Source organism: Pongo pygmaeus, chromosome 9, assembly GCF_028885625.2.
Source record: "Pongo pygmaeus isolate AG05252 chromosome 9, NHGRI_mPonPyg2-v2.0_pri, whole genome shotgun sequence".
Taxonomy (NCBI): Eukaryota; Metazoa; Chordata; class Mammalia; order Primates; family Hominidae; genus Pongo; species Pongo pygmaeus.
Genome location: NC_072382.2, coordinates 66,785,614 through 66,808,957, shown reverse-complemented (window position 1 = coordinate 66,808,957; position 23,344 = coordinate 66,785,614). Strand labels below are relative to the sequence as shown.

The window sequence follows — 23,344 nt, the reverse complement described above, 5'->3', positions numbered from 1 at the left end:
ATATTCAAAGGAAAATTATATTCAAAGGAAAATTCTGCACCCAGCTGGAAAATTCTCTATAAGAATGTGTTTGCAGAGTGGGGTAAAGTCTGTAAGAAGATACCAAAATAGCTGGGCGCAGGTGGCTCACGCCTGTAATCCCAGCACTTTGGGAGGCCGAGGTGGGTGGATCACCTGCAGTCAGAAGTTCGAGACCAGCCTGGCCAACATGGCAAAACCCCGTCTCTACTAAAAATACAAAAATTAGCTGGGTGTGGTGGCATGTGCCTGTAATCCCAGCTACTCTGGAGGCTGAGGCAGGAGAATCGCTTGAACCTGGGAGGTGGAGGTTGCAGTGAGCCAAGATTGCACCATTGCACTCCAGCCTGGGCGATAAGAGTGAAATTCCGTCTCAAAAAAAAAAAAAGAAGATACTAAAATAAAAATCAGAATATTGTTCATGTGAACATGTGTAGAAAAATACTTGAGCTAAAAGATGACAGTATAAGTGGTGGTTATATTGGGACAAAGGAGAATGAAACAGAAAATATAGAAGAAGCGATTTGACTTGAATGTTAATTTTAAAAAGATTGTTTTGCCCACCATTTCAAGATAAAATGTTCAGTTCTTTAAATGAGAAGCAGGCTAGGTGTGGTGGCTCATGCCTGTGATCCCAGCACTTTAGGAGACTAAGGCAGGAGCTCCTGAGCCTAGCCCAGCAGTTTAGGACCAGCCTGGGCAACATAGCGAGACCTGATATCTAACAACAACAACAAAGCAAACAAAAAATTTTTCAAAAAACAAAATCAGAAGCAAATATGACAAATTTAGGAATATGTAACCTTTTTGTACTGTTAATAAAAGTGATCCAGGTCTATAATGTAAAATGTGTAAAATTTAAAAATTTTAAAATGTGGGAAATTCTATTGCATATTCATATAAATTGTATTTATTAAATTTTGATTATATAGTCTGTATTCTTTTATTGTATGTTCAAAGCTATTGATTTTTAACTTTTCTTTTGAAACGTAACATGTATACACAAAGGTGGTCATAAGGTACAGTCAGTTTTCACAGACTGAGCACACTTGTATAAAACAGCAGTCATATCAAGAAATAACATTATTACCACCTTGGACACTACCCCCAAACTATTCATTGCAATCCGCCTGCCTTGGCCTTCCAGAGCCACCATGCCTGGACCAAACTGTTCATTTTTATTGATTTCGTATGTGTCTGGCCATTTAATGAAATGTTTCTAAGGAGAAATTACTTAAAAGAGGAAACAGGTGTCACAGAGGATATTGTTTTTGAGCTGCTGTCACCAGTGTAGGTTAAGAATGCTAGTTGGAGGGCCTGGCATGGTGGCTCACGCCTGTAATCCCAACACTTTGGGAGGCCAAGGCGGGCAGATCACAAGGTCAGGAGTTCGAGATCAGCCTGGCCAATATAGTGAAACCCCGTCTCTATTAAAAATACAAAAATTAGCCGGGCATGGTGGCGCCTGCCTGTAGTCCCAGATACTCGGGAGGCTGAGGCAGAAGAATTGCTTGAACCCAGGAGGCAGAGGTTGCAGTGAGCCGAGGTCATGCCACTGCACTCCAGCCCAGGCGACAGAGTGAGACTCTCTCAAAAAAAAAAAAAAAAAAAAAAAAAAAAGAATGTTAGTTGGGGGTCAGACGCGATGGCTCACGCCTGTAACCCCAATACTTTCAGAGGTCGAGGAGGGTGGATCACGAGGTCAGGAGTTCGAGACCAGCCTGGCCAATATGGTGAAACCCCGACTCTAGTAAAAATATAAAAAATTAGGGCTGGGCACAGTGGCTCACACATGTAATCCCTGCACTTTGGGAAACTGACGCAGGCAGATCAAGAGGTCAGGAGTTCAAGACCAGCTTGGCCAATACAGTGAAACCCCGTCTCTACTAAAAAAATACAAAAATTAGCTGGGCATGGTGTTGCTAGTCCCAGCTACTCAGGAGGCTGAGGAAGGAGAATCGCTTGAACCCAGGAAGTGGAGGTTGCAGTGAGCCGAGATCACGCCACTGCACTCTGGCCTTGGGGGCAACAGTAAGACTGTGTCTCAAAAAAAAAAAAAAAAAAAAAAAAAATTAGCAGGGTGTGGTCGTGCGCACCTGTAGTCTCAGCTACTTGGGAGGCTGAGGCAGGAGAATCACTTCAACCTGGGGAGGCAGAGGTTGCAGTGATCCAAGATTGTGTCACTGCACTCCAGCCTGGGCGACAGAGTGAGACTCTGTCTCAAAAATTAAAGAAAAAAGAATGCTAGTTGGGATAAATGGGAAGTGCAGTGCTATACAGGCTAATGCAAACATCCAAAAAGTTTTAGGATTTAAGTCATCAAATTCCTTAAAGTTCAGTATAAGGGAGTGATGAGAAATAAGGCTGGAACCAGTAATGAAGAGCCTTTTGTGCGAGCCAAGCAATGGAAATGTATTGGAGCCTCTTTGATCTGTAATTTTAAAGTACATTTATTTGCAGAAGTTTAAAATGGACTTTTTTCTTTGTAGGCACACAAGTCTCTGAATTTTGTCTCAACACTGCTCCAGATTACTATGTCGGAACAGCTGGATTTACCTGTGAGACAGGCAGGCAAGTTTCCTAAATTATTTTGAGTGTATGTAATCTATTGTTTAAAAGGTTCATAATCGAATAGCAGAAGTGTCTTGGGATGGCCCTTTGGCATTTTTTTCCCCCCAGGTAATTTGTTTACCTTCAGTGTTTACAGCTAACATCAGGTACCTTGATATCTGGTGGCAGAGTTTAAAGGAATAATTTGACATTTAGTTGAATTAAAATAGAAGCTTCAAATAGAAATTGATGGGGTTTATTAAAAGGTTCTATGTATTTTTAGAGTCCTTCCCTGATGGGTGATTATAAGACTCAAACATGTTTGTTTATATAGTCATCTCTTACCACCTTTTTGCTTTTATCGTTTTAACAGTTTAAAAAGTATTATACTATTTTTAGTTCCTGTTCAACATATTGAGCCACTTCCCTCAGTATCAAATAGTCTGAAAATGTGGCATACTACTTTTCTGAATATTATGTTAGTCTGTAAAAAATAATGGAGTTTACATTTTTTTTTATTTTTTATTTTTTTGAGACAGTCTCTCTCTGTCCTCCAGGCTGGAGTGCAGTGGTGCGAACGCGGCTCACTACAACCTCTGCCTCCCAGGTTCAAGCGATTCTTCTGCCTTAGCCTCCCGAGTAGCTGGGATTACAGGCGTGAGCCACCACTCCCAGCCTTTTCATTTCTTTTTAATTTATTTGCAGATGTAATAATTTTGTTATGGGAAATATAAAGTACCAATAATTTCATCATTCTAGAAAAACAGATTACATTTTTGTGTTATTTCTTGCTGTTCTTTTCCCCTACAGCTATTTTGTTAAAAATTTTGTTCGGGCTGGGTGCGGTGGCTCACGCCTGTAATCCCAGCACTTTGGGAGGCCCAGGCGGGGGGATCACGAGATCAGGAGATCGAGACCATCCTGGCTAACACGGTCAAACCCTGTCTCTACTAAAAATACAAAGAATTAGCCGGGCGTGGTGGCGGGCGCCTGTAGTCCCAGCTACTCAAAAAAAAAAAAAAAAAAAATTGTTTTCTCACTTCACTTAATGTTGTATACTGAGTATTTCCCTTTTCTTTACATAGTTCCGGACTTCAGATTTTTTTTTTTTTTTTTTTTTGAGACGGAGTCTCGCTCTGTCGCCCAGGCTAGAGTGCAGTGGCGCGATCTCGGCTCACTGCAAGCTCCGCCTCCGGGGTTCACGCCATTCTTCTGCCTCAGCCTCCCAAGTAGCTGGGACCACAGGCGCCTGCCACCACGCCCGGCTAATTTTTTGTATTTTTTAGTAGAGACGGGGTTTCACCGTGTTTACCAGGATGGTCTTGATCTCCTGACCTCGTGATCTGCCCGCCTTGGCCTCCCAAAGTGCTGGGATTACAGGCGTGAGCCACCACGCCCAGCCTTCAGATTCATATTTTAATGGCTAAATAATTAGCCATAATATGCCATATGCAGTAAACTGTTAAAATTTTTAGAAATAGAATTTAGTCTGAGGTCTGTTTTGTTAACAGTATATTTTCATTTTCAGTGCCTAAAATGTTGCCTAGTACAGTGTAGGTACTCAGGAAATACATGAATTTAAATAATTTATCACTTTAAATTAATTAATTAAATAACCTGGACTCTGCTAGGCAGATAGGAATTATTATTATTATTATTATTTTTTAGACAAACTGGCTGTATTGCCCAGGCTAGAATTCAGTAGCTCCATCTTTTTTTTTTTTTTGAGTCGGAGTCTTGCTCTGTCGCCCAGACTGGAGTGCAGTGGCGCGATCTCGGCTCACTGCAAGCTCCGCCTCCCGGGTTCACGCCATTCTCCTGCCTCAGCCTCCCGAGTAGCTGGGACTACAGACGCCCGCCACCATGCCCGGCTAATTTTTTGTATTTTTAGTAGAGACAGGGTTTCACCGTGTTAGCCAGGATGGTCTCCATCTCCTGACCTCGTGATCCGCCTCACCTCTGCCTCCCAAAGTGCTGGGATTACAGGCGTGAGCCACCGCACCCGGCCGTCAGTAGCCTCATCTTGACTCACTGTAAACTCTGCCTCCCAGGCTCAAGCCATCCTCCCACCTCAGCCTCCTGAGTAGCTGGGACTATAGGCACGCACCATCATGCCCTGATAATTGTATTTTTTTGTAGAGATGGGGTCCTGCCATATTGTCCAGGCTGGTCTCAAACTTGTGAGCTCAAGCGATCTGCCTTCCTGGGCCTTCCAAAGTGCCAGGATTATGTGCATGAGCCACCATGCCTGGCCATGACTTTTTTAAAAGCAAACAATTTTATGTAAATGACTGAACTCCCTGGTTAGCAGTAAATCTTTTTGTAAATATTTCTAATTTAATAGAAAAGGGTAATTTTTATTGTCTCCTATCCCTCCCTTCCCTTCCTTTCTTCCTTCCCTTCCTCCTTTCCCTCCTTCCCTTCCTTCCTTTCCTTTCTTCCACAGGGTCTTGATCCTTGCCCAGGCTGGGGTGCAGTGACTCAGTTATAGCTCACTGAATCTTCAAACTCCTGGGCTCAAATAATCTTTCTGCTTTAGCCTCCCAAGCATCTGGGGCTGCTGGCATGTGTCACTACACCCATCTAATTATTTTAATTTGCAGAGATGGAATCTCACTATGTTGCTGAGGCTGGTCTTTTTTTTTTTTTGGTAGAAACAGGGTCTCACTGTGTTGCCCTGGCTGGTTTTGGCTTCCAAAGTATTGAGATTTACAGGCGTTAGCCACTATGGCTGATCTTGAATTCCTGGCCTCAAGTGATCCTCTCGCCTCAGCCTCCCAAAGTGCTGGGATCAAAGACATGAGCCACTGTGCCTGGTCTTGTTTCTTTTTTATATATATTCAAGTGTCATTTATCTTTTACTAGTGAAGCTTACATTTTCCCGTTTTTAGATAAGAATCTGCCTTTAAATCCAATATTTTACTAAGAAGTTAAGTGTTTGACCTTTAGGAGCGATATTAATAAATTCTAGAGACTTGGTTATGTGTATTAGAAAAACAAATTACGCTGGAAAGTTGTTTTAGTGTGTACACAGTTGGAAGCAGTTAAACTATGGAATTGGTCAAAACATTTAAAATATCATTAATTTAAAAATTATATACTTGGGGCTGGCCACGGTGGCTCGCATCTGTAATCCCAGCACTTTGGAAGGCCATAGATGGGGGATCATTTGAAGTCAGGAGTTCAAGACCAGCCTGGTCAACATGGTGAAACCCCTGTCTTTACTAAAAATACAAAAAAATTAGCCGGTGGTAGTGGCATGCACCTGTAATCCCAGCTACTCAGGAGGCTGAGGCAGGAGAATCGCTTCAGCATGGGAGATGGAGGTTGTGGTGAGCCGAGATTGTGCCATTTTACTCCAGTCTGGGAAACAGAGTGAGACCCTTTCTCAAAAAATAAAAAAAAATTATGTTCTTGGAATAATTGAATGACATTCTGTAGTGCATGGCATATGGTGGTTTCATCTGCTAGATTTCGAATGATTAGTTCATTCTGTCTTTGCTCAAGCATTCTGGCTAGAGTAGACTGAATCATGAGATCCTCACAGTGCAGTTCCAAGTTCTGTATTGTTGGCAAAAAATGTTTAAAATTCCGAATCACATAAGCATATATTCCATTCTTTACTTAGAATAGAAATATTCAGAGGTTGCATCCAGAGACATTGGGACTGTTGTGTGGTCTTAGTATTGGTCTCTATTCTGTTTTGGAGAAAAACAACCAAAATTCTGTAGTAGTAATAACCTGGACTTTATTTCCATCTCTACAAAATAAAATAATTAGATGGGTGATTCTTTATTGTAGATGTAGTTTATCTTAAAACCTTGGCTCACGCCTATAATCCCAGAACTTTGGGAGGCCGAAGCGGGTGGATCACGAGGTCAGGAGAGCGACACCATCCCGGCCAACATGGTGAAACCTCGTCTCTACTAAAAATACAAAAATTACCTGGGCATGGTGGTGCATGCCTGTAATCCCAGCTACTTGGGAGGCTGAGGCAAGGAGAATCGCTTGAACTAGGGAGTCAGAGGTTGCAGTGAGCCGAGATTGCACCACTGCACTCCAGCCTGGTGACAGAGCAAGACTCCATCTCATAAAAATACCTTGTTGAGGGGTATTTTAATATATAATCTTAATCTATTTGAAATACTATAATATGGAATATTTAATTCCTAAATTAAAGCAAACTAGAATATAAAAATCCTATTTCTGTCGGTTATCCTTGTTCAAATAAGTACAGGACTTGAGATAAGAATTGCTAATTAGAGAAGATCCAGTGTTTTGCAGAATTTAAGAATTAATTTTGGACAGTTTCCCTTTACAGTACATCTTACAGATTTGTGATTCTGTTCTCCCCCTCTCTCTGAAAGTGCTGGGTAAAAAGCTTTGCTAGCAGCCTGGATTTTACCACTTCATCAGTTTGTTAACTTTTGTCAAATAGCAATGTGCAAAGGTAGCAGTATGATAACTGACAGAAAAATAGCGGTCTATAATTTCTGAACACAGTAAATTCTCCCATAACATAATTTGAATTTGAAGTGGTATGGGATTGAAATACTTAAATTTATAGATTAAGAACCTTTATATGCTATGATTTTTCTGTGATAAGAATTGATTTTTTTATTACCTTTGTGTGATTAGTTGTAGAAGCTATGTTGGGATATGTATGATGGTTTTGTCTTTAGAGGCTTCATTTAGAAAACTGATTTGATTTAATTTAACTCGCCTATAGAAAACAGGGTTAAAAGTGTTGTGACGTTAAAAAAAACCAGTTTTCTCTGGGGTTGTTTATTTGCAGAGTTTTCTTACGCTGTGTGACTAGTAATAACTTTGTGCTTGATTGCTGTAACTGAGTGTTCAATTTGTGCATTATCAACTTTAAAAATAATTGAATATAGTATTTTGTTAATGAAAGCATAACTTTACAAACGATAGTGTGAAAGAAATACTTGAGGTATGGACACTTATGGGATTTTCACAGTACTTTCACAGTAAACATTCTTTTGTCAAACTGATCTGTATTTTAGGTGTTATCTATTTGAAAAATATGATAACACAGTATTGGCCTGATCGAGAAACAGCACCAGGGGATATATCCCCTTATACTATTCCTGAAGAAGATCGCCATTGTATTCGAGAAAATATTGTAGAAGCCATTATCCATTCTCCTGAGCTCATCAGGTATGTATTGTTAAAATTTACCCATTTCTGCAGGTATGTAACTTTCAGGGTTTTTTTGTTTTTTGTTTTTTGTGTTTTTTTGAGATGGACTTTCCCTCTGTGGCCAGGCTGGAGTGCAGTGGCACAATCATTGCTCACTGCAGCTTCCGCCTCCCGCGTTCAAGCGATTCTCCTGCCTCTCAGCTCCGCGAGTAGCTGGGATTACAGGCACACGGCACCACGCCCAGCTAATTTTTGTATTTTTAATAGAGACAGGGTTTCACCATGTTGGTGAGGATGGTCTCGATTTCCTGACCTCGTGATCCAACTGCCTCGGCTTCCTAAAGTGCTGGGATTACAGGCGTGAGCCACTGCACCCGGCCTGCGTTTTGTTTTTTTCTGGGGGGCTTTTCAGAACATATAGGCCTGTTTTTTTTTGTAGCAGAAAACTTACCCAACAAATGCTATTGTAGGATTGTAGGAGAATGCCTTAGTCATTTTGTTTTTTTTTTTTTTTTTTTTTTGAGATTGAGTCTTGCTCTGTCGCCCAGGCTGGAGTGAGGTGGCGCAATCTCGGCTCGGTACAACCTCTGCCTCCTGGGATCAAGCAATCCTCCTGCCTCAGTCTCCTGAGTAGCTGAGATTACAGGCGTGCACCAGCATCCCTGGCTAATTTTTGTATTTTTAGTAGAGACGAGGTTTTACCATGTTGGCCGCACTGGTCTGGAACTCCTGACCTCAAGTGATCCACCTGCCTAGGCCTCCCAAAGTGCTGTGATTACAGGTGTGAGCCACCATGCCTGGCCTGTAATTTATTTTCTTACTACAGTTTGATTTCACATTGATGAAACCAAAAACTTCAAATAAAACTTGTGGGCTGGGCGCAGTGGCCTCAGCCCCTGGAGTAGCTGGGATTACAGTGTGCACAACCAGGCCCAACTAATTTTTGTGTTTTTAGTAGAGATGGGGTTTCACCATGTTGGCCAGGATGGTCTTGATCCCTTGACCTTGTGATCTTCCCGCCTGGACCTCCCAAAGTGCTGGGATTACAGGTGTGAGCCACTGCACCCAGCCTAATTGATGTTCTTAAATGAAACTTGTTTATTGATGATAGGAATGAAAAATAAAACACCTGTATTTGTAACATTTGTTGGGTTTCGTTTGCTCAGTGACTTATTCTGAATCATATATATTCTGTATACATCTAAAATCACATGGGTTATTTTGAAATTAGATTTTGTCTAAACAGCTATTTTCCTTTCTATGAGTTAGCAAAATCTTACCTAGTTAGGATTTTTTCCTTACTGTTTATTTTTGGCTTTCAGGGTACAGCTTACTACATGCATTCATCACATCATCAAACATGATTATCCAAGCCGCTGGACTGCCATTGTGGACAAAATTGGCTTTTATCTTCAGTCCGATAACAGTGCTTGTTGGCTAGGAATTCTTCTTTGCCTTTATCAACTTGTGAAAAATTATGAGTAAGTGTTTCTTTCAATTCCTATAGAGCTTTGAGAAGTAGGAAAAATTGGGAAAATTTAAGCCAATTTGAACATGTAAAATTATATTTGGCATAGATAATAAAATTAGTGAATTATATGGTAATTTCAATTTATTATTTTCTTTTTGACATAGCATTCTAACTCTGCAGTTTCTTTTCTTTATTCTACTAAGAAACTCCTTGCGCCCTTTTTTCTTAATCACTGTCTCTTTACCTATTCAAAAACTAAGTTATCTCTAAAGAGGGCCTCCTCAATATGTGCTGATAAAAGTCCTTCAGATAAGTTTTTCTAAAATGTGAAGGTGATCAGAATACATTGAGGATTAAAGCTCTTTATTACTTGTGGCTTTTTTTTCTGTGAATTTTTATCTTAATTTAGGCTCTTGATTAACTTCCAGAACCTCCCTCTGATTCTTTAAGAAGAATTCATTGGAATTTCATGTGATCTTGTTTAATCAGTGTGTTTGGGGGGATTCACACTCACCTATTTCATTGTTGGCATATTTAAGCAGATTATAGTTCATATAGGTCATTAGTATTAGAAAAAAAGATTTTAGGCCAAGTGATTATTTTAGATCTTGTTTTAGGGATCAGGAAAAAAAGATCTAACCTAGAAAGTTGAGGTATAGCACTGAGAGTGGTAAGCCACATGTTGAAGGAGTTTTTTAAGTATAGGCACTTGAAAAGGTTTGATGGGATATTATGAGGAAGGCATAAGGAAGACTTTTATACCATGATCGTGACTTTATTGCCAGTCCTAACAGCTACACAGATGCCATTGTGAGCCCTCTAATTCTGGGACTTGTAGTTAGCCTCCAATACTCTCTTTGGGTCCCATCTCAAAGTGGCTGATGAACTGCTGCTTTTGTTCTCTGAGCAGGAGAGAAATATACCATTTACAGCATTGGTACTGGTGTTTTCTTGTGTTCCCACCAGCTACCCATCTTCCTGCTAAGGAATATTCCAGCTGTTACAGTTCTGGTAAGTGAGTGACTAAAATTGGAGAGAATAAAAACAATAAGCTGTCAATATCATTGAGGAGGTTCGAGGCCCTCCTGTCCCATAATCTTAGCAGGAGGGAATATGACAGGGATTTTTAAATGGGAGATACAGGAGGCTGCTACATCATTGGAATTCAGTTCATTTTCAGCCAGTGTTTCGTTGTGAAGCACAAGGTGTTCACAAGGGATCTGTGTGGACTGAAGCAGTTCTAAGAAAATTTACGGAGAAGTTGGAATTTGTGGTGGTCCTCGGGAGCATAGATCCTCAGGAAATGCTTGTCAGTTGAAGGAACACAAAGAACATGTGAAGAGGAAGGTGTGTCACACCATGTGGAGTGGTATGAACAAAGAAAGAGATGGAAATGTGAGACCCTGTCTTTAGTGGGTAGTGAGGAGACTGCTTAATGGTATTGATAATTTCCAGTGAGAGGTTGGGAATAGTTTTGGACTGGTAAATTGGGACCATGTTAAAAAGGGTTTTGAGTGCCAGAATGGGAAATTTGGATGTGATCTTTTAGATACTGAGAACCACTGAAATATTTTTTTTTAACAGAATAGTGATAAGACTAGTATTTAAGGATTTTCTATGAGTATGGTTCTCCAGTTTGACACATCACAGCCTTGTGGTAGTAGAATTTTATTAGTGTCATATTTTCATCCTTTCAGGAATGTTCAGGTCTTACAGGGTAGTAATAAGTTTGGTACCATAATTTTTTACTCATTAGCTTAGATTAACAACTAGTACCACTCAACTCCCAGTCCACTATTCAGGGTATTGAGGGAGGTAGGAGAGAATATCTGATGTAGAACAAGTATTTAAACTCTCTTAGGGTGGGTAATGGACCTGTGATGCATAAATAGAGCTGCATAATATTAGTTCTCACTTTTAGTGTTTAAAGGGAATTTTGTGTATAATTGTAGTTTGTATAATCAGATTGGAGGGTGCAAATGGCTTTCTTTTGTGAATTGTTATTATTTTATCAACTCAAAGGTATAGATAACCTTTTAAAATGTATGCTAGGTATAATTTGTTAGCACATTAAAGTAATATTTGAAATAATTTGTCAGTAGATTGTGTTAATAGCTTTAGCAGTCATTGTTAATGTGAACATTCCTTTTTGTATTTTTTATTCCTGGTGATTTACTTTGTTACTCATTTCACCTGGTAGGAAAAAAAAATAGCTTTTAAAAAAAGTCTCCCATTATCATTTTAAAATGTACTCAGATATTCAATTGTTTATATTTTCATTCTTAAGGAAGAGGAGTACCAATAAATACAACTGGGATGTGCTATGGAAAACCAATTTGAAGCTGTTTTGATAATATCTTTTCCAAAAAGATAAGCTGTGGCTCTTAGAATAATGATTTCTATAATCAGTAATCTGTATTTTACAAATTTAGTCTGCCTATTGACTCCTTAATAATGGAAGCTGGGGCTGGGAGCAGTGGCTCAGCCTGTAATCCCAACACTTTGGGAAGCTGAGGCAGGCGAATCACTTGAGCCCAGGAGTTTGAGACCAGCCTGGGCAACATAGTGGAACCCCGTCTCTACCCTTCTCTCTGTAGAAAAAAAAGAAAGTAATCAGCCGGGTGTGGTGGCACATATCTGTAGTCCCAGCTACTCAAGAGGCTGAGGTGTGAGGATAGCTTGAGCCTGGAAGGTTGAGGCTTCAGTGAGCCATGATCACCACTGCACTCCAGCCTGGGTGACAGAGTGAGGCACTTTCTCCAAAAAAAAAAAAAAAAAAGGATACTGGAAGTGCTTTTGGGTAGTTACAAATTTGATTGATTGTTTGATTTTTTTTTTTTTTTTGAGACGGAGTCTCTCTCTCTTGCCTAGGCTGGAATGCAGTGGCTCACTGCAAGCTCCGCCTCTCGGGTTCATGCCATTCTCCTGCCTCGGCCTCCCGAGTAGCTGGGACTATAGGCTCCCACCACCACGCCCAGCTAATTTTTTGCATTTTAGTAGAGACAGGGTTTCACCGTGTTAGCCAGGATGGTCTTGATCTCCTGACCTCATGATCCGCCCGCCTCGGCCTCCCAAAGTGCTAGGATTAGAGGCATGAGCCACCGTGCCCGGCCCCCAACAGACTTTTTAATGATACTTTTTTATTTTTTTGAGATCAAGTCTCTCTGTCACCCAGGCTGTAATGCAGTGGCACAATCTTGGCTCATAATTGATAGCCTGTTGGTCACATTTTGTTGCCCTGTGGGTTAATAGAAGAACTTATGGTTTATGATGCTTTTAGAAATAAAATATTTTCTGCTTTATACATACCACTTCTGCCTTAATGTGGTGGTATGTAAATTACTTAAGGATGGTAATATATAATCAGTTTTATTTATCAGCTGCTACTATTTACACAAATATAATCAAATGCTTCCTAATTTATTATTTATAATTTGTATAAATTATTTATAATTTATTATTACTTTCCTCATTTATTATGAGGTCAGTAACCTATTCCAGTTGCCTAGGTTCATGCCTAACTATGTAATACTGAGAAAGATAGTTAATTTCTGTGCCTCAATTTCCTGAACTATCAAAGTGAGGATACTCATGTGGGCCTTGAAGATTATTGACCTCATAATACATGTTCAGAAAATACTGGATAATCTTTACCCAAGGTTTTATTCAAGATGCTTTCTTTTTATGGTTTTGTTCTAGATATATTTCTTCTTCTAAATTGGTTAGGAAGTATTTGATTATATTTGTGTGAATAGTAGCAGCTGATAATAAAAAATTTCATTATGCCGCCTCATCTATATCAATTGATTCACAGTTAGAGACTGCATAGTCAAGTGGTTAAGAGGGCAGACCTTGGATTCCAGTTTCCTAGGTTCATGCCTAACTATGTAATACTGAGAAAGATAGTTAACATCTGTGCCACAGTTTCCTCAACTATAAAAGTGGGGATACTCATGTGTGCCTTGAAGATTATTGACCTCATAGTACATGTTCAGAAAATACTGGATAATCTTTACTCAAGGTTTTATTCAAGATGCTTCCTTTTTATGGTTTTGTTCTAGATATTTTTCTTTTTCTAAATTGGTTAGGAAGTATTTGATTATATTTGTGTAAATAAATGCATAGTTTAAATATATATAAAATTGTGGAAATAAATTCTTACAGAATTAGTTTGTATTCCTACTCAAAGGTATAAAAAACCAGAGGAGCGGAGTCCATTGGTAGCAGCAATGCAGCATTTTCTGCCAGTTCTAAAGGATCGTTTTATCCAGCTTCTTTCTGACCAGTCTGATCAGTCTGTCCTCATCCAGAAACAAATATTCAAGATCTTCTATGCTCTTGTTCAGGTAATATCTATGAAGCAGTTTTTATGCATAAAAAGTTAGTCTGTCATTTACCATGTTAAAAATTAACAAAGAAGTTCAGCATTTGAATAATAGTTAACTTGAAAATCTACATTAAGTGGATGATTTTCTAGCAAAATATAAATTGCAGAAATTATAAGTCTAACAACCCTAATGAATCTTTTTATTTTTTTGAGACTGTCTTGTTCTCTCGCCCAGGCTGGAGTGCAGTGGCATGATCTCAGCTCACTGCAACCTCTGCCTCCCGGGTTCACGCGATTCTCCTGCCTCAGCCTCCTGAGTAGCTGGGATTACAGGCACGTGCCACCACACCTGGCTAATTTTTGTATTTTTAATGGAGACAGGGTTTCACCATGTTGGTCATGCTGGGCTCGAACTCCTGACCTCATGATCCACCTGCCTTGGCCTCCCAAAGTGCTGGGATTACAGGCATGAGCCACCATGCTTGGCCCCTAATAAATATTAAATTGCAAATGGGCAATGTCAAATTATCTTAAACCATCCACTGCAACCAAATTAGTCAGTTTAGAAAGTATCTTTCACCTTAAGGATTAATGAATCTGGGCCGGGCATGGTGACTCACACCTGTAATCCCAGCACTTTGGGAGGCTGTGGTGGGCGCATCACCTGAGGAGGGGAGTTTGAGACCAGCCTGACCCAACATGGAGAAACCCCGTCTCTACTAAAAATAAAAAAAAATTAGTCAGGCGTGGTGGTACATGCCTGTAATCTCTGCTACTTGGGAGGCTGAGGCAGGAGAAACACTTGAACCTGCGAGGCGGAGGTTGCGGTGAGCCAAGATCACGCCATTGCACTCCAGCCTGGGCAACAAGAGCAAAACTCTGTCTCAAAAAAAAAATTAATGAATCTGAAAACCAGTTACTTGATTACAGTTGAAGTCTAACACATACTTGATATGCAAAATATACATAGATTGTCTCAATACAAAACCTATTCCTAAACTTGTCACAAAAATACTAAATCAGTGGGCTTTACTGGTACACAGTAATGGCTTTTATTATTTCTGTATGTTCTAAATTTTTCTAGGATAAAAGATACACACTAAAGAAATGGTTGGGGCTGGGCGCGGTGGCTCACGCCTGTAATCCCAGCACTTTGGGAGGCTGAGGCGGGCGGATCACGAGGTCAGGAGGTCGAGACCATCCTGGCTAACACGGTGAAACCCCGTGTCTACTAAAAATGCAAAAAATTAGCTGGGCGTGGTGGTGGGTGCCTGTAGTCCCCGCTACTCGGGAGGCTGAGGCAGGAGAATACTGTGAACCCGGGAGGCAGAGGTTGCAGTGAGCTGAGATCGCACTACTGCACTCCAGCCTGGGCGACTGAGCGAGACTCTGTCTCAAAAAAAAAAAAAAAAAAAAAAAAAAAAAAAAAAAAAAAAGAAATGGTTGGGTCAGTATTCGCAGTGAAATGTAATTACTTGTAAAACAGATTTTTAAAAACCAGGAAAATTCTGGTTCTTTTTGTTGTATCGTATACCATAGAAGGGTTTATCTCATCTGCCAAGACCTTTGGTTCAAGTCATACCATTACATTTAAAAATCTCATTTAAATAGATCAGAGCCAGGCACAGTGGCTCGCACCTGTAAGCCTGTAATCCCAGTTATTCTGGAGGCTGAGGTTGGAGGATTGCTTGAAGCCAGGAGTTCAAGGCTGCACTCCATCCTGACAGAGCGAGACCTGGTCTCTTAAAAAAAAGGAAGAAAAATCTATGACTTCACCTCCATTAAGATTGTACTTGCCTAACTCTATTCCTTGGTTGGATTTTGCGTGTCTTTGCTAGATCTTTAAAGACATTCAGGTATCTCCCACTCTGAATCTAAGGGCACCTTAATGCCATTCTATTGGACTCTTATGTTATTCTTTTGTTAAGTAATTTGAATAAACACTAGTCTTTTCAATATTTTTTCTAACTAGGAGGATCATAACTTTTGGATTAAATAATAGGTCTTTTTGAAAACTATCATAGGGCATAGGGAATAGGACAAAATACTTTCTCAACTCATTCTTTGAGACTAGCATACCTGTTGTAAAAGTATAGCCCCGTCTCACTTGTGAAAATAGATGTCCTAAAATCCCAAATTGGAAAACTTTTTTATTGGCCTACTGAGAAATAGGATTTATCCCAGGAATACGAGAATGGATCAACAGTAAGAAATTAGTTTTTGTAATTAACCCTTACATCACATTAAAATAGAGACCTGTAACCATCTTTATGGATGTCAGATAAAGCATTTGATAAAATTAAATAACCATGTCTGCTTTGAAAAAAATAAACAACTGTTAGAATCCTAGAAGAGAATCTTTCTTAACTTGATGAAAGGTGTTCATTAGAAATCTACAATAAATATCACACCTTATGGTGAAAATAAAATGTCCCAGTAAAATGGGAATATGGCAAGGATGCACACTCATTGTTTACCATTATAGATAACAAGCAAAGAAGTTTGCCTATGTACTAAAAGCAGGAAATGTGGATTGAATGAAATACTTTTGGTAGGTATTGTGAAGAGTAAAAAGAAGTAGGATTTTCTTTAGCAAGGATTTTGAAATATTAATTCTTGACTTTTATTTAGTATACACTACCACTGGAACTGATAAACCAACAGAACCTGACAGAATGGATAGAAATTTTAAAGACTGTTGTGAACAGGGATGTACCTAATGTAAGTTTCTGTATGTTCTCTTATATTACAAAATATAAATATTTAATGGTCTTTTGAAGACTTTAACTGGTGTTTCCTGTAACATTCTTTACGAATTTTTATAATATGTGATGTATTTTTTTCTAGATTAGAGGTACCTTTTCATTTGTTTACATATACATTACATCTGTACATTTACTTAGTGTAAAAAGTTGTAAAGGGTGTTTTTTTTAATATGTTATTGGTTAAGTGCTTCTGTTATCCTTTTATTTCATCCTAAATCTTCTGTTCCCTCTAAGTTGATAAATTAAGAGCTCATAGCTGGCTCTTAGCCTAGTTAATTTGTCAGATGCCCACGTACAGAGGAAGAGGAAGAACTTGATTTATAGATTGGCCAAACTTTGTAGTTATGTTATTTTTTCATAATAACTTTATTGAGAAATAACTCACATACCATAAAATTTATTCTTTTAAAGTATAACTTGGTAGTTTTTAGTACATTCAGAGTTGTCCAGTTGTGTTTTTATAATCAAACTTTTTAAAATTATTACAATTTTTCTTTATAGTCTAGTTTTCTTTTTTCTTTTTTTTTTTAAGATGAAGTTTCGCTTTTGTTGCCTAGGCTGGAGTGCAGTGGCACAATCTCGGCTCACTGCAACCTCCGCCTCCCAGGTTCAAGCGATTCTCATGCCTCAGCCTCCCAAGTAGCTGGGACTACAGACGTGTGCCACCAAGCCCGGCTAATTTTTGTATTTTTAGTAGAGATGGAGTTTCACCATGTTGGCCAGGCTGGTCTCAAACTTCTGACCTCAGGTGATCCACCCACCTTGGCCTCCCAAAGTGCTGGGATTATAGACGTGAGCGACTGTGCCCGGCCTATAGTCTAGTTTTCTAGAGATATAGGGGAATTTACAGATAACTGAATACCCTGTTTTGTTTTGTTTTGTTTTGTTTTAGACAGAGTCTCACTCTGTCGCCCAGGCTGGAGTGCAGTGGTGCGATCTCAGCTCACTGAAACCTCTGCCTCCCAGGTTCAAGCAATTCCCTGCCTCAGCCACCCAAGTAGCTGGGATTACAGGCACCTGTCACCATGCCTGGCTAATTTTTTTATTTTTCATAGAGATAGGGTTTCACCATCTTGGCCAGGCTGGTCTTGAACTCCTGACCTTGTGATCCACCCGCCTCAGCCTCCCAAAGTGCTGGGATTACAGGTGTGAGCCACCGTGCCCAGCCTGTTTTACAGTGTGTTTTATGTACTGTTATTAATATATACTTATTTAACCCTCAAAATCCTTCTGACTTTTATTTTAAACTTACACATGGGAGGGTTATGTAATTTGTCCAATATAATATTGTTAATCGCATAAGTGAGACCAAAGTCCTATTTTGTAGTTTAATTTTTTTTAAAGATTTGTTCCAAAAAGGTTTACAAACAATGCAGAAGAAACAACATTTCTACACCCTCCATAGGAAACTAGTTTGGTGTATATTTTTCTTTGCACATTTAATAGATATAAAATATAACTTTTAAACGTCTCATATATATGTTGTACACCTTTTTGTGGTATAATTTATAATCCATGCACCGATTATAAATAAACAGTTCAGTGAGTTAACACAATTATTATGTACCCATGTAGCCATCACCTCAGAATGTTTGCTCATCATGGCTGGTTCTAGTCATCTCTGCCACCATCTCATTTCCTGCACAATAGATTTAATCTGTTTTAAAACTTAATAAGTAACCTTTTGTTCCTGGCTTCTTTCACTTAATATATTTATAAGATTCTTTCATGTCGTATAGTGGTAGTTTATTATTTTTTATTGTTGAGCAGTATCCCATTGTATAGATATATCACAATTTATGTATGTTGATGGACATCTGGGTAGTTTTACTTTTTCAGTATTATAGGTAAAGCTATGAACATTGTTACGTGTCTTTTTGTGGTCACGTTTTTCACACTCTTGCATAAATATCAAAGAAAGGAATTGGGTCATAAGGTAGGTGTATGTTTTACTTTACAAGTAACTTCCAAAGTGGCTGTAGCACTGCTTTCACTAGCGATGTATGAGAGAGTTCACTTGCTCTGTATATTCACTTCCTTATCCTACTTAAAAAAAATGTTATGAATAGGCTGGGCGTGGTGGCTCAAGCCTGTAATCACAGCACTTTGGGAGGCTGAGGTGGGCGGATCACGAGGTTAGGAGATCAAGACCATCCTGGCCAACACGGTGAAACCCCATCTCTACTAAAAATACAAACATTAGCAGGGTGTGGTGGCGCAAGCCCGTAGTCCCAGCTACTCAGGAGGCTGAGGCAGGAGAATCACTTGAATCAGGGAGGCAGAGGTTGCAGTGAGCCGAGATTGTGCCACTGCAGTCCAGCCTGGCAACAGAGCGAGACTCTGTCTCCAAAAAAAATATATATATATATATGTTATGGATGTCTTAGGTTATTAATGTATAATGATCCAGTTCCTTCTTTCAGTGATTGTATAGTAGTCTTTTATGGATCTTCCATAATTGAACATTATTAATGAATGTTCAGGTTCTTGGCAATTTTTTACCATTACAAATAATATTATAATTAATATTCTCATACACAAATCGTTGCGCATTTTTACTTATATATCTGAAACTAGATTTCTGAAATGGAGTTTCTCATGCCCTTTCCATTATGAAATATACTGATTTTGATTAAGCTACGATTGTCGTGGCCTTGACTATGCTATTTAGATCTTGGCTAAAATGTTTGGCTTTAAGCTTGTAGAATTATTTTAAAAAGCATGTCTTTTATAACCAACTAGTGAAGCAGTGAGGATGCCTCTTTGATTTAATTAGGGTTAATACTTTTCCAAGTCTAACCTTCTACTATGAAAGGCCAACATCAGGCCAGGCGCAGTGGCTCACGCCTGTAATCCCAGCACTTTGGGAGGCCGAGGCGGGTGGATCACGAGATCAGGAGATCGAGACCATCCTGGCTAACCCCGTCTCTACTAAAAATACAAAAACAAAATTAGCTGGGCGTTGTGGCGACCGCCTGTAGTCCCAGCTACTTGGGAGGCTGAGGCGGGAGAATGGCGTGAACTCGGGAGGCGGGGCTTGCAGTGAGCTGAGATGGCAATAGAGCGAGACTCCGTCTCAAAAAAAAAGGCCAGCATTAGAGAAGCATTCACATTTTTGTCAATCTGTTCTCATCTCATGCTGTTCCTCCTATATTGTATTATCTCTATCATTAAATAAGTGTCTCTTTAAAGGAAACACTTCAAGTTGAAGAAGATGATCGACCTGAGTTACCATGGTGGAAATGCAAGAAGTGGGCCTTACATATTTTAGCAAGACTTTTTGAAAGGTAATCTCATCCATATATGGTGATTTAAATTAATTTATTAAGGTTTTGCTTTAAAGTGCTAGCATAAAGCATTATAAAGAAACAATGGGCATTTTGATGTTCTTTTAGATATGGAAGCCCTGGCAATGTTTCCAAGGAGTATAATGAATTTGCTGAAGTATTTCTGAAGGCATTTGCTGTTGGTGTCCAGCAAGTAAGTCTGTTTTTAGTTTTTCTAAGTGGAAACATGGCATCTTTAAGTTAATTTATATATTGCTTATTTCCAGTTTCTTTGACATCTAAAGAGTGCCTGTTTGGACCCTGTACCAGATCTCAAACATTTTTGGTCTCAGGATCTCTTTATGTTCAAATTACTTAGGATACCATTGGGTTCTCATTTATGTGAGTTATACCTAGTAATATTTATCATATTAGAAATTAAGGTAAGAGTAAACAGTTCATTAAAATATAATAATAGGCCTATTTATATGTTAAGGTAACAATTTTTTTTTCTCTTGTTGCCCAGGTTGGAGTGCAGTGGCATAATCTCGGCTCACTGCAACCTCTGCCTCCCAGATTCAAGCGATTCTCCTGCCTCATCAGCCTCCTGAGTAGCTGGGATTATAGGCATGTGCCACCACACCCGGCTAATTTTGAATTTTTAGTAGAGACAGGTTTTCTCCATGTTGGTCAGGCTGGTCTTGAACTCCTGACCTCAGGTGATCTGCCTGCCTCGGCCTCCCAAAGTGCTGGGATTACAGGCGTGAACCCCCACCCCCGGCCCAGAATTCTAATTTTTGCTTGAAACCTCAAATTTTAACACCAGTAACATATTGTCAGCAATTTTCCTTGAAATGATGGACTCATTTTATTCATTTTTGAGAATATAATCCTATAATCCCAGCACTTTGGGAGGCCAGGGCGGGCAGATTACGAGGTCAGGAGTTCGAGACCAGCCTGGCCAACATGGTAAAACCCCAAAACTACTAAAAATACAAAAATTAGCTGGGCGTGGTGGTGTGTGCCTGTAATCCCAGCTACTGGGGAGGCTGAGGCAGGAGAATGGCTTGAACCCAGGAGGCAGAGGTTGCAGTGGGCTGAGATCACGCCACTGCACTCCAGCCTGGGTGACAGAGCAAGACTCCATTTGAAAAAAAAAATTCTTAAGAAAAGCTTGTTCTAAGGCTGGGCACGGTGGCTCACACCTGTACTCCCGGCACTTTGGGAGGCCAAGGCGGGTGGATCATGAGGTCAGGAGATCAAGACCATCCTGGCTAACACAGTGAAACCCCGTTTCTACTAAAAATTCAAAAAAGTAGTCAGGCGTGGTGGCGGGCGCCTGTAGTCCCAGCTGCTTGGGAGGCTGAGGCAGGAGAATGGCGTGAACCCGGGGTTGGAGCTTGCGGTGAGCAGAGATCGCGCCACTGCACTCCAGCCTGGGTGATAGAGCGAGATTCCGTCTCAAAAAAAAAAAAAAGGAAAACTTGTTCTATAAGAATATGGCTGTAAAGAATACAGTGACTTGGCCAGGCGCTGTGGCTCACGCCTGTAATCCCAGCACTTTGGGAGGCTGTGGCAGGCAGATCACCTGAGGTCAGGAGTTCGAGACCAGCCTGACCAACATGGAGAAATCCTGTCTCTACTAAAAATACAAAATCAGCCAGGTGTGGTGGTGCATGTCTGTAATCCCAGTTACTCGGGAGGCTGAGGCAGGAGAATCACTTGAACCCAGGAGCCGGAGTTTGCGGTGGGCCAAGATTGCACCAGTGAGCAAAACTCCATCTCAAAAAAAAAAAAAAAATAAATAAATAAAAATGCTGTGAATTTAATAGCATACTCTCTTGATTCAAATAAGGCATCAGAACATGTAACACCATGGTTTTGTACCATTGGTGCAAATACTCATTTACTCAAAACACAGTTTTTTTTTTAAAAAAAAAGACAATATCATTATGAAAGTACCTTTAAACTAGTAGATCCTCTGAAATAGTCTTGGGGACCACTAGAGGTTTGTGGACCACATTTTGCGTATCAATGTTCTGAAACATGAAGTAGAGTTAGAACTATTGACAGATGCTAAATAGGCAGTTGACTGCTTTGGGTAAGGTTTTCCCAGAAGATGGCTTTAACAAGATAGGGTTTTCTCCCAATACTGTGGTTTTTCAATAGGTAGCAAATGGGTTAGGTTTGGTGGCTTACACCTGTAATCCCAGCACTTTGGGAGGCTGAGATGGGAGAATTGCTTGAGGCCAAGAGTTAGAGACCAGCCGGGGCAACGTAGTGAGATACTGTCTCTAACAACAACAAAAAAAACCCAGAAAAACGAAGATAGCATATAGTTTTCTCTTCTTTTCATTCTGACTTAAATTATTTTTCAAAATATACGGTTGTTTTTCTTGATGATGAGCTTGACATTAAGATATGTGTTAACTGTTTTTACTGGCTTGTAAGTGGTTGAATTTCTATTTGAACATTGATTTTTGATCGAAAATTTTTTTCCAAGGTTTTATTGAAGGTGTTATATCAGTACAAGGAGAAGCAATATATGGCTCCTCGAGTTTTACAACAGACATTAAATTATATTAATCAAGGAGTTTCTCATGCTCTCACCTGGAAGAATCTGAAGCCCCATATACAAGTAATAATTTTTATCTGAAATGTTTTTATAGCAAGTATGATAGAAATAACATCAGCTGCCATAAAGGTTGAAAAATTGCATGTTTGTTGAGTTGTGTTACTTAGTCTACTTCTGGTGATCGTTTTGAGAGTATAGCAGAAAAAGGAGACAAGACAGTGACATAAAGTTATGAGAGGTATCTTGTGAATTTCCAACTTATCTTTTAATCCAAAACTGTTGTCTTCAAACTTGCAATTTAAGTTCTTAATATTGGACTATGATTATATTTTATCATGTAATTTGGAGTAGCCAAGGGACTTTATTTCACCAGATTCGTTTCTAGGATAAATGACTTATTTGCTGTTTCTATGAATAATTTATGTGCTTTATTTAGAGCTGTAGAATTTTATAGACTATATATATTTAGAATACTTAATTGTGACCTTTTTACACATATATCTTATAATTACTTGTTACAGAAAGGGGAAGTACATGTAGTTTGATAGTTGATCTTAGAACACATTAAATGCATTACTAACGTTTGATATTAAGCTTTAAAATACATATAGTGTTACTTCGGTTTTAATACTTAAGGAAATTTGAAGGTTTAAATTTGAAAACTGGTGGTTATTGTTTTCTTAACTTTTAAATTGCAGGGCATTATCCAAGATGTTATTTTTCCATTGATGTGCTATACAGATGCTGATGAGGAACTTTGGCAAGAAGACCCTTATGAATATATACGCATGAAGTTTGGTAAGGAATTGTCACATTTTTAGAAACAAAAAATGTCAGTAATTAAGATTACAGTGATTTCATGTAGCCAGCCTGGGGGTATTATGTATCTTCTTTGTTGTTTTAATGTAATTGATCCCTTGTGTAGTCCTTTTTGGGGCTATTTATTAATTATGACATTTGATAATGATAGTCTTATTTTTGGCGGACACAAATTCAATACTGTTAAGTTTTTATTACTGAATACCAAAACTGTTAGATATTCAAGATTACACCTCAACACTAAATGTCCTAACTATACTTTTGGATCTTATGTTAGCCATCATATGAGTGAGAAATGAGAAAACACATCTAGGAAGCTGGAGTCACATGAAGTCCTTGCACAGAACTAAAGAATTGTAATTTGGCTAATAATGTTGAGTATTGGTCCTTATT

General features: G+C 39.3%; 1 protein-coding gene across 3 annotated transcripts in view; it reads left to right on the top strand.

Annotated features, from left to right (window-relative positions):
* Window positions 1-23,344, top strand: part of IPO7 (importin 7) — a 61,442-nt gene that overhangs the window by 15,577 nt on the left and 22,521 nt on the right. Inside the window, exons 2-10 of one of the 3 annotated variants that reach the window (XM_054439290.2) lie at window positions 2,508-2,589; window positions 7,593-7,746; window positions 9,051-9,209; window positions 13,389-13,545; window positions 16,158-16,247; window positions 19,484-19,578; window positions 19,687-19,771; window positions 22,061-22,195; window positions 22,831-22,930. In XM_054439290.2, the coding sequence (XP_054295265.1) occupies window positions 2,508-2,589; window positions 7,593-7,746; window positions 9,051-9,209; window positions 13,389-13,545; window positions 16,158-16,247; window positions 19,484-19,578; window positions 19,687-19,771; window positions 22,061-22,195; window positions 22,831-22,930 (1,057 nt within the window). The remainder of the gene's footprint in view (window positions 1-2,507; window positions 2,590-7,592; window positions 7,747-9,050; window positions 9,210-13,388; window positions 13,546-16,157; window positions 16,248-19,483; window positions 19,579-19,686; window positions 19,772-22,060; window positions 22,196-22,830; window positions 22,931-23,344) is intronic. The other 2 variants (XM_063671936.1, XM_063671937.1) reach the window with 2 other exon arrangements.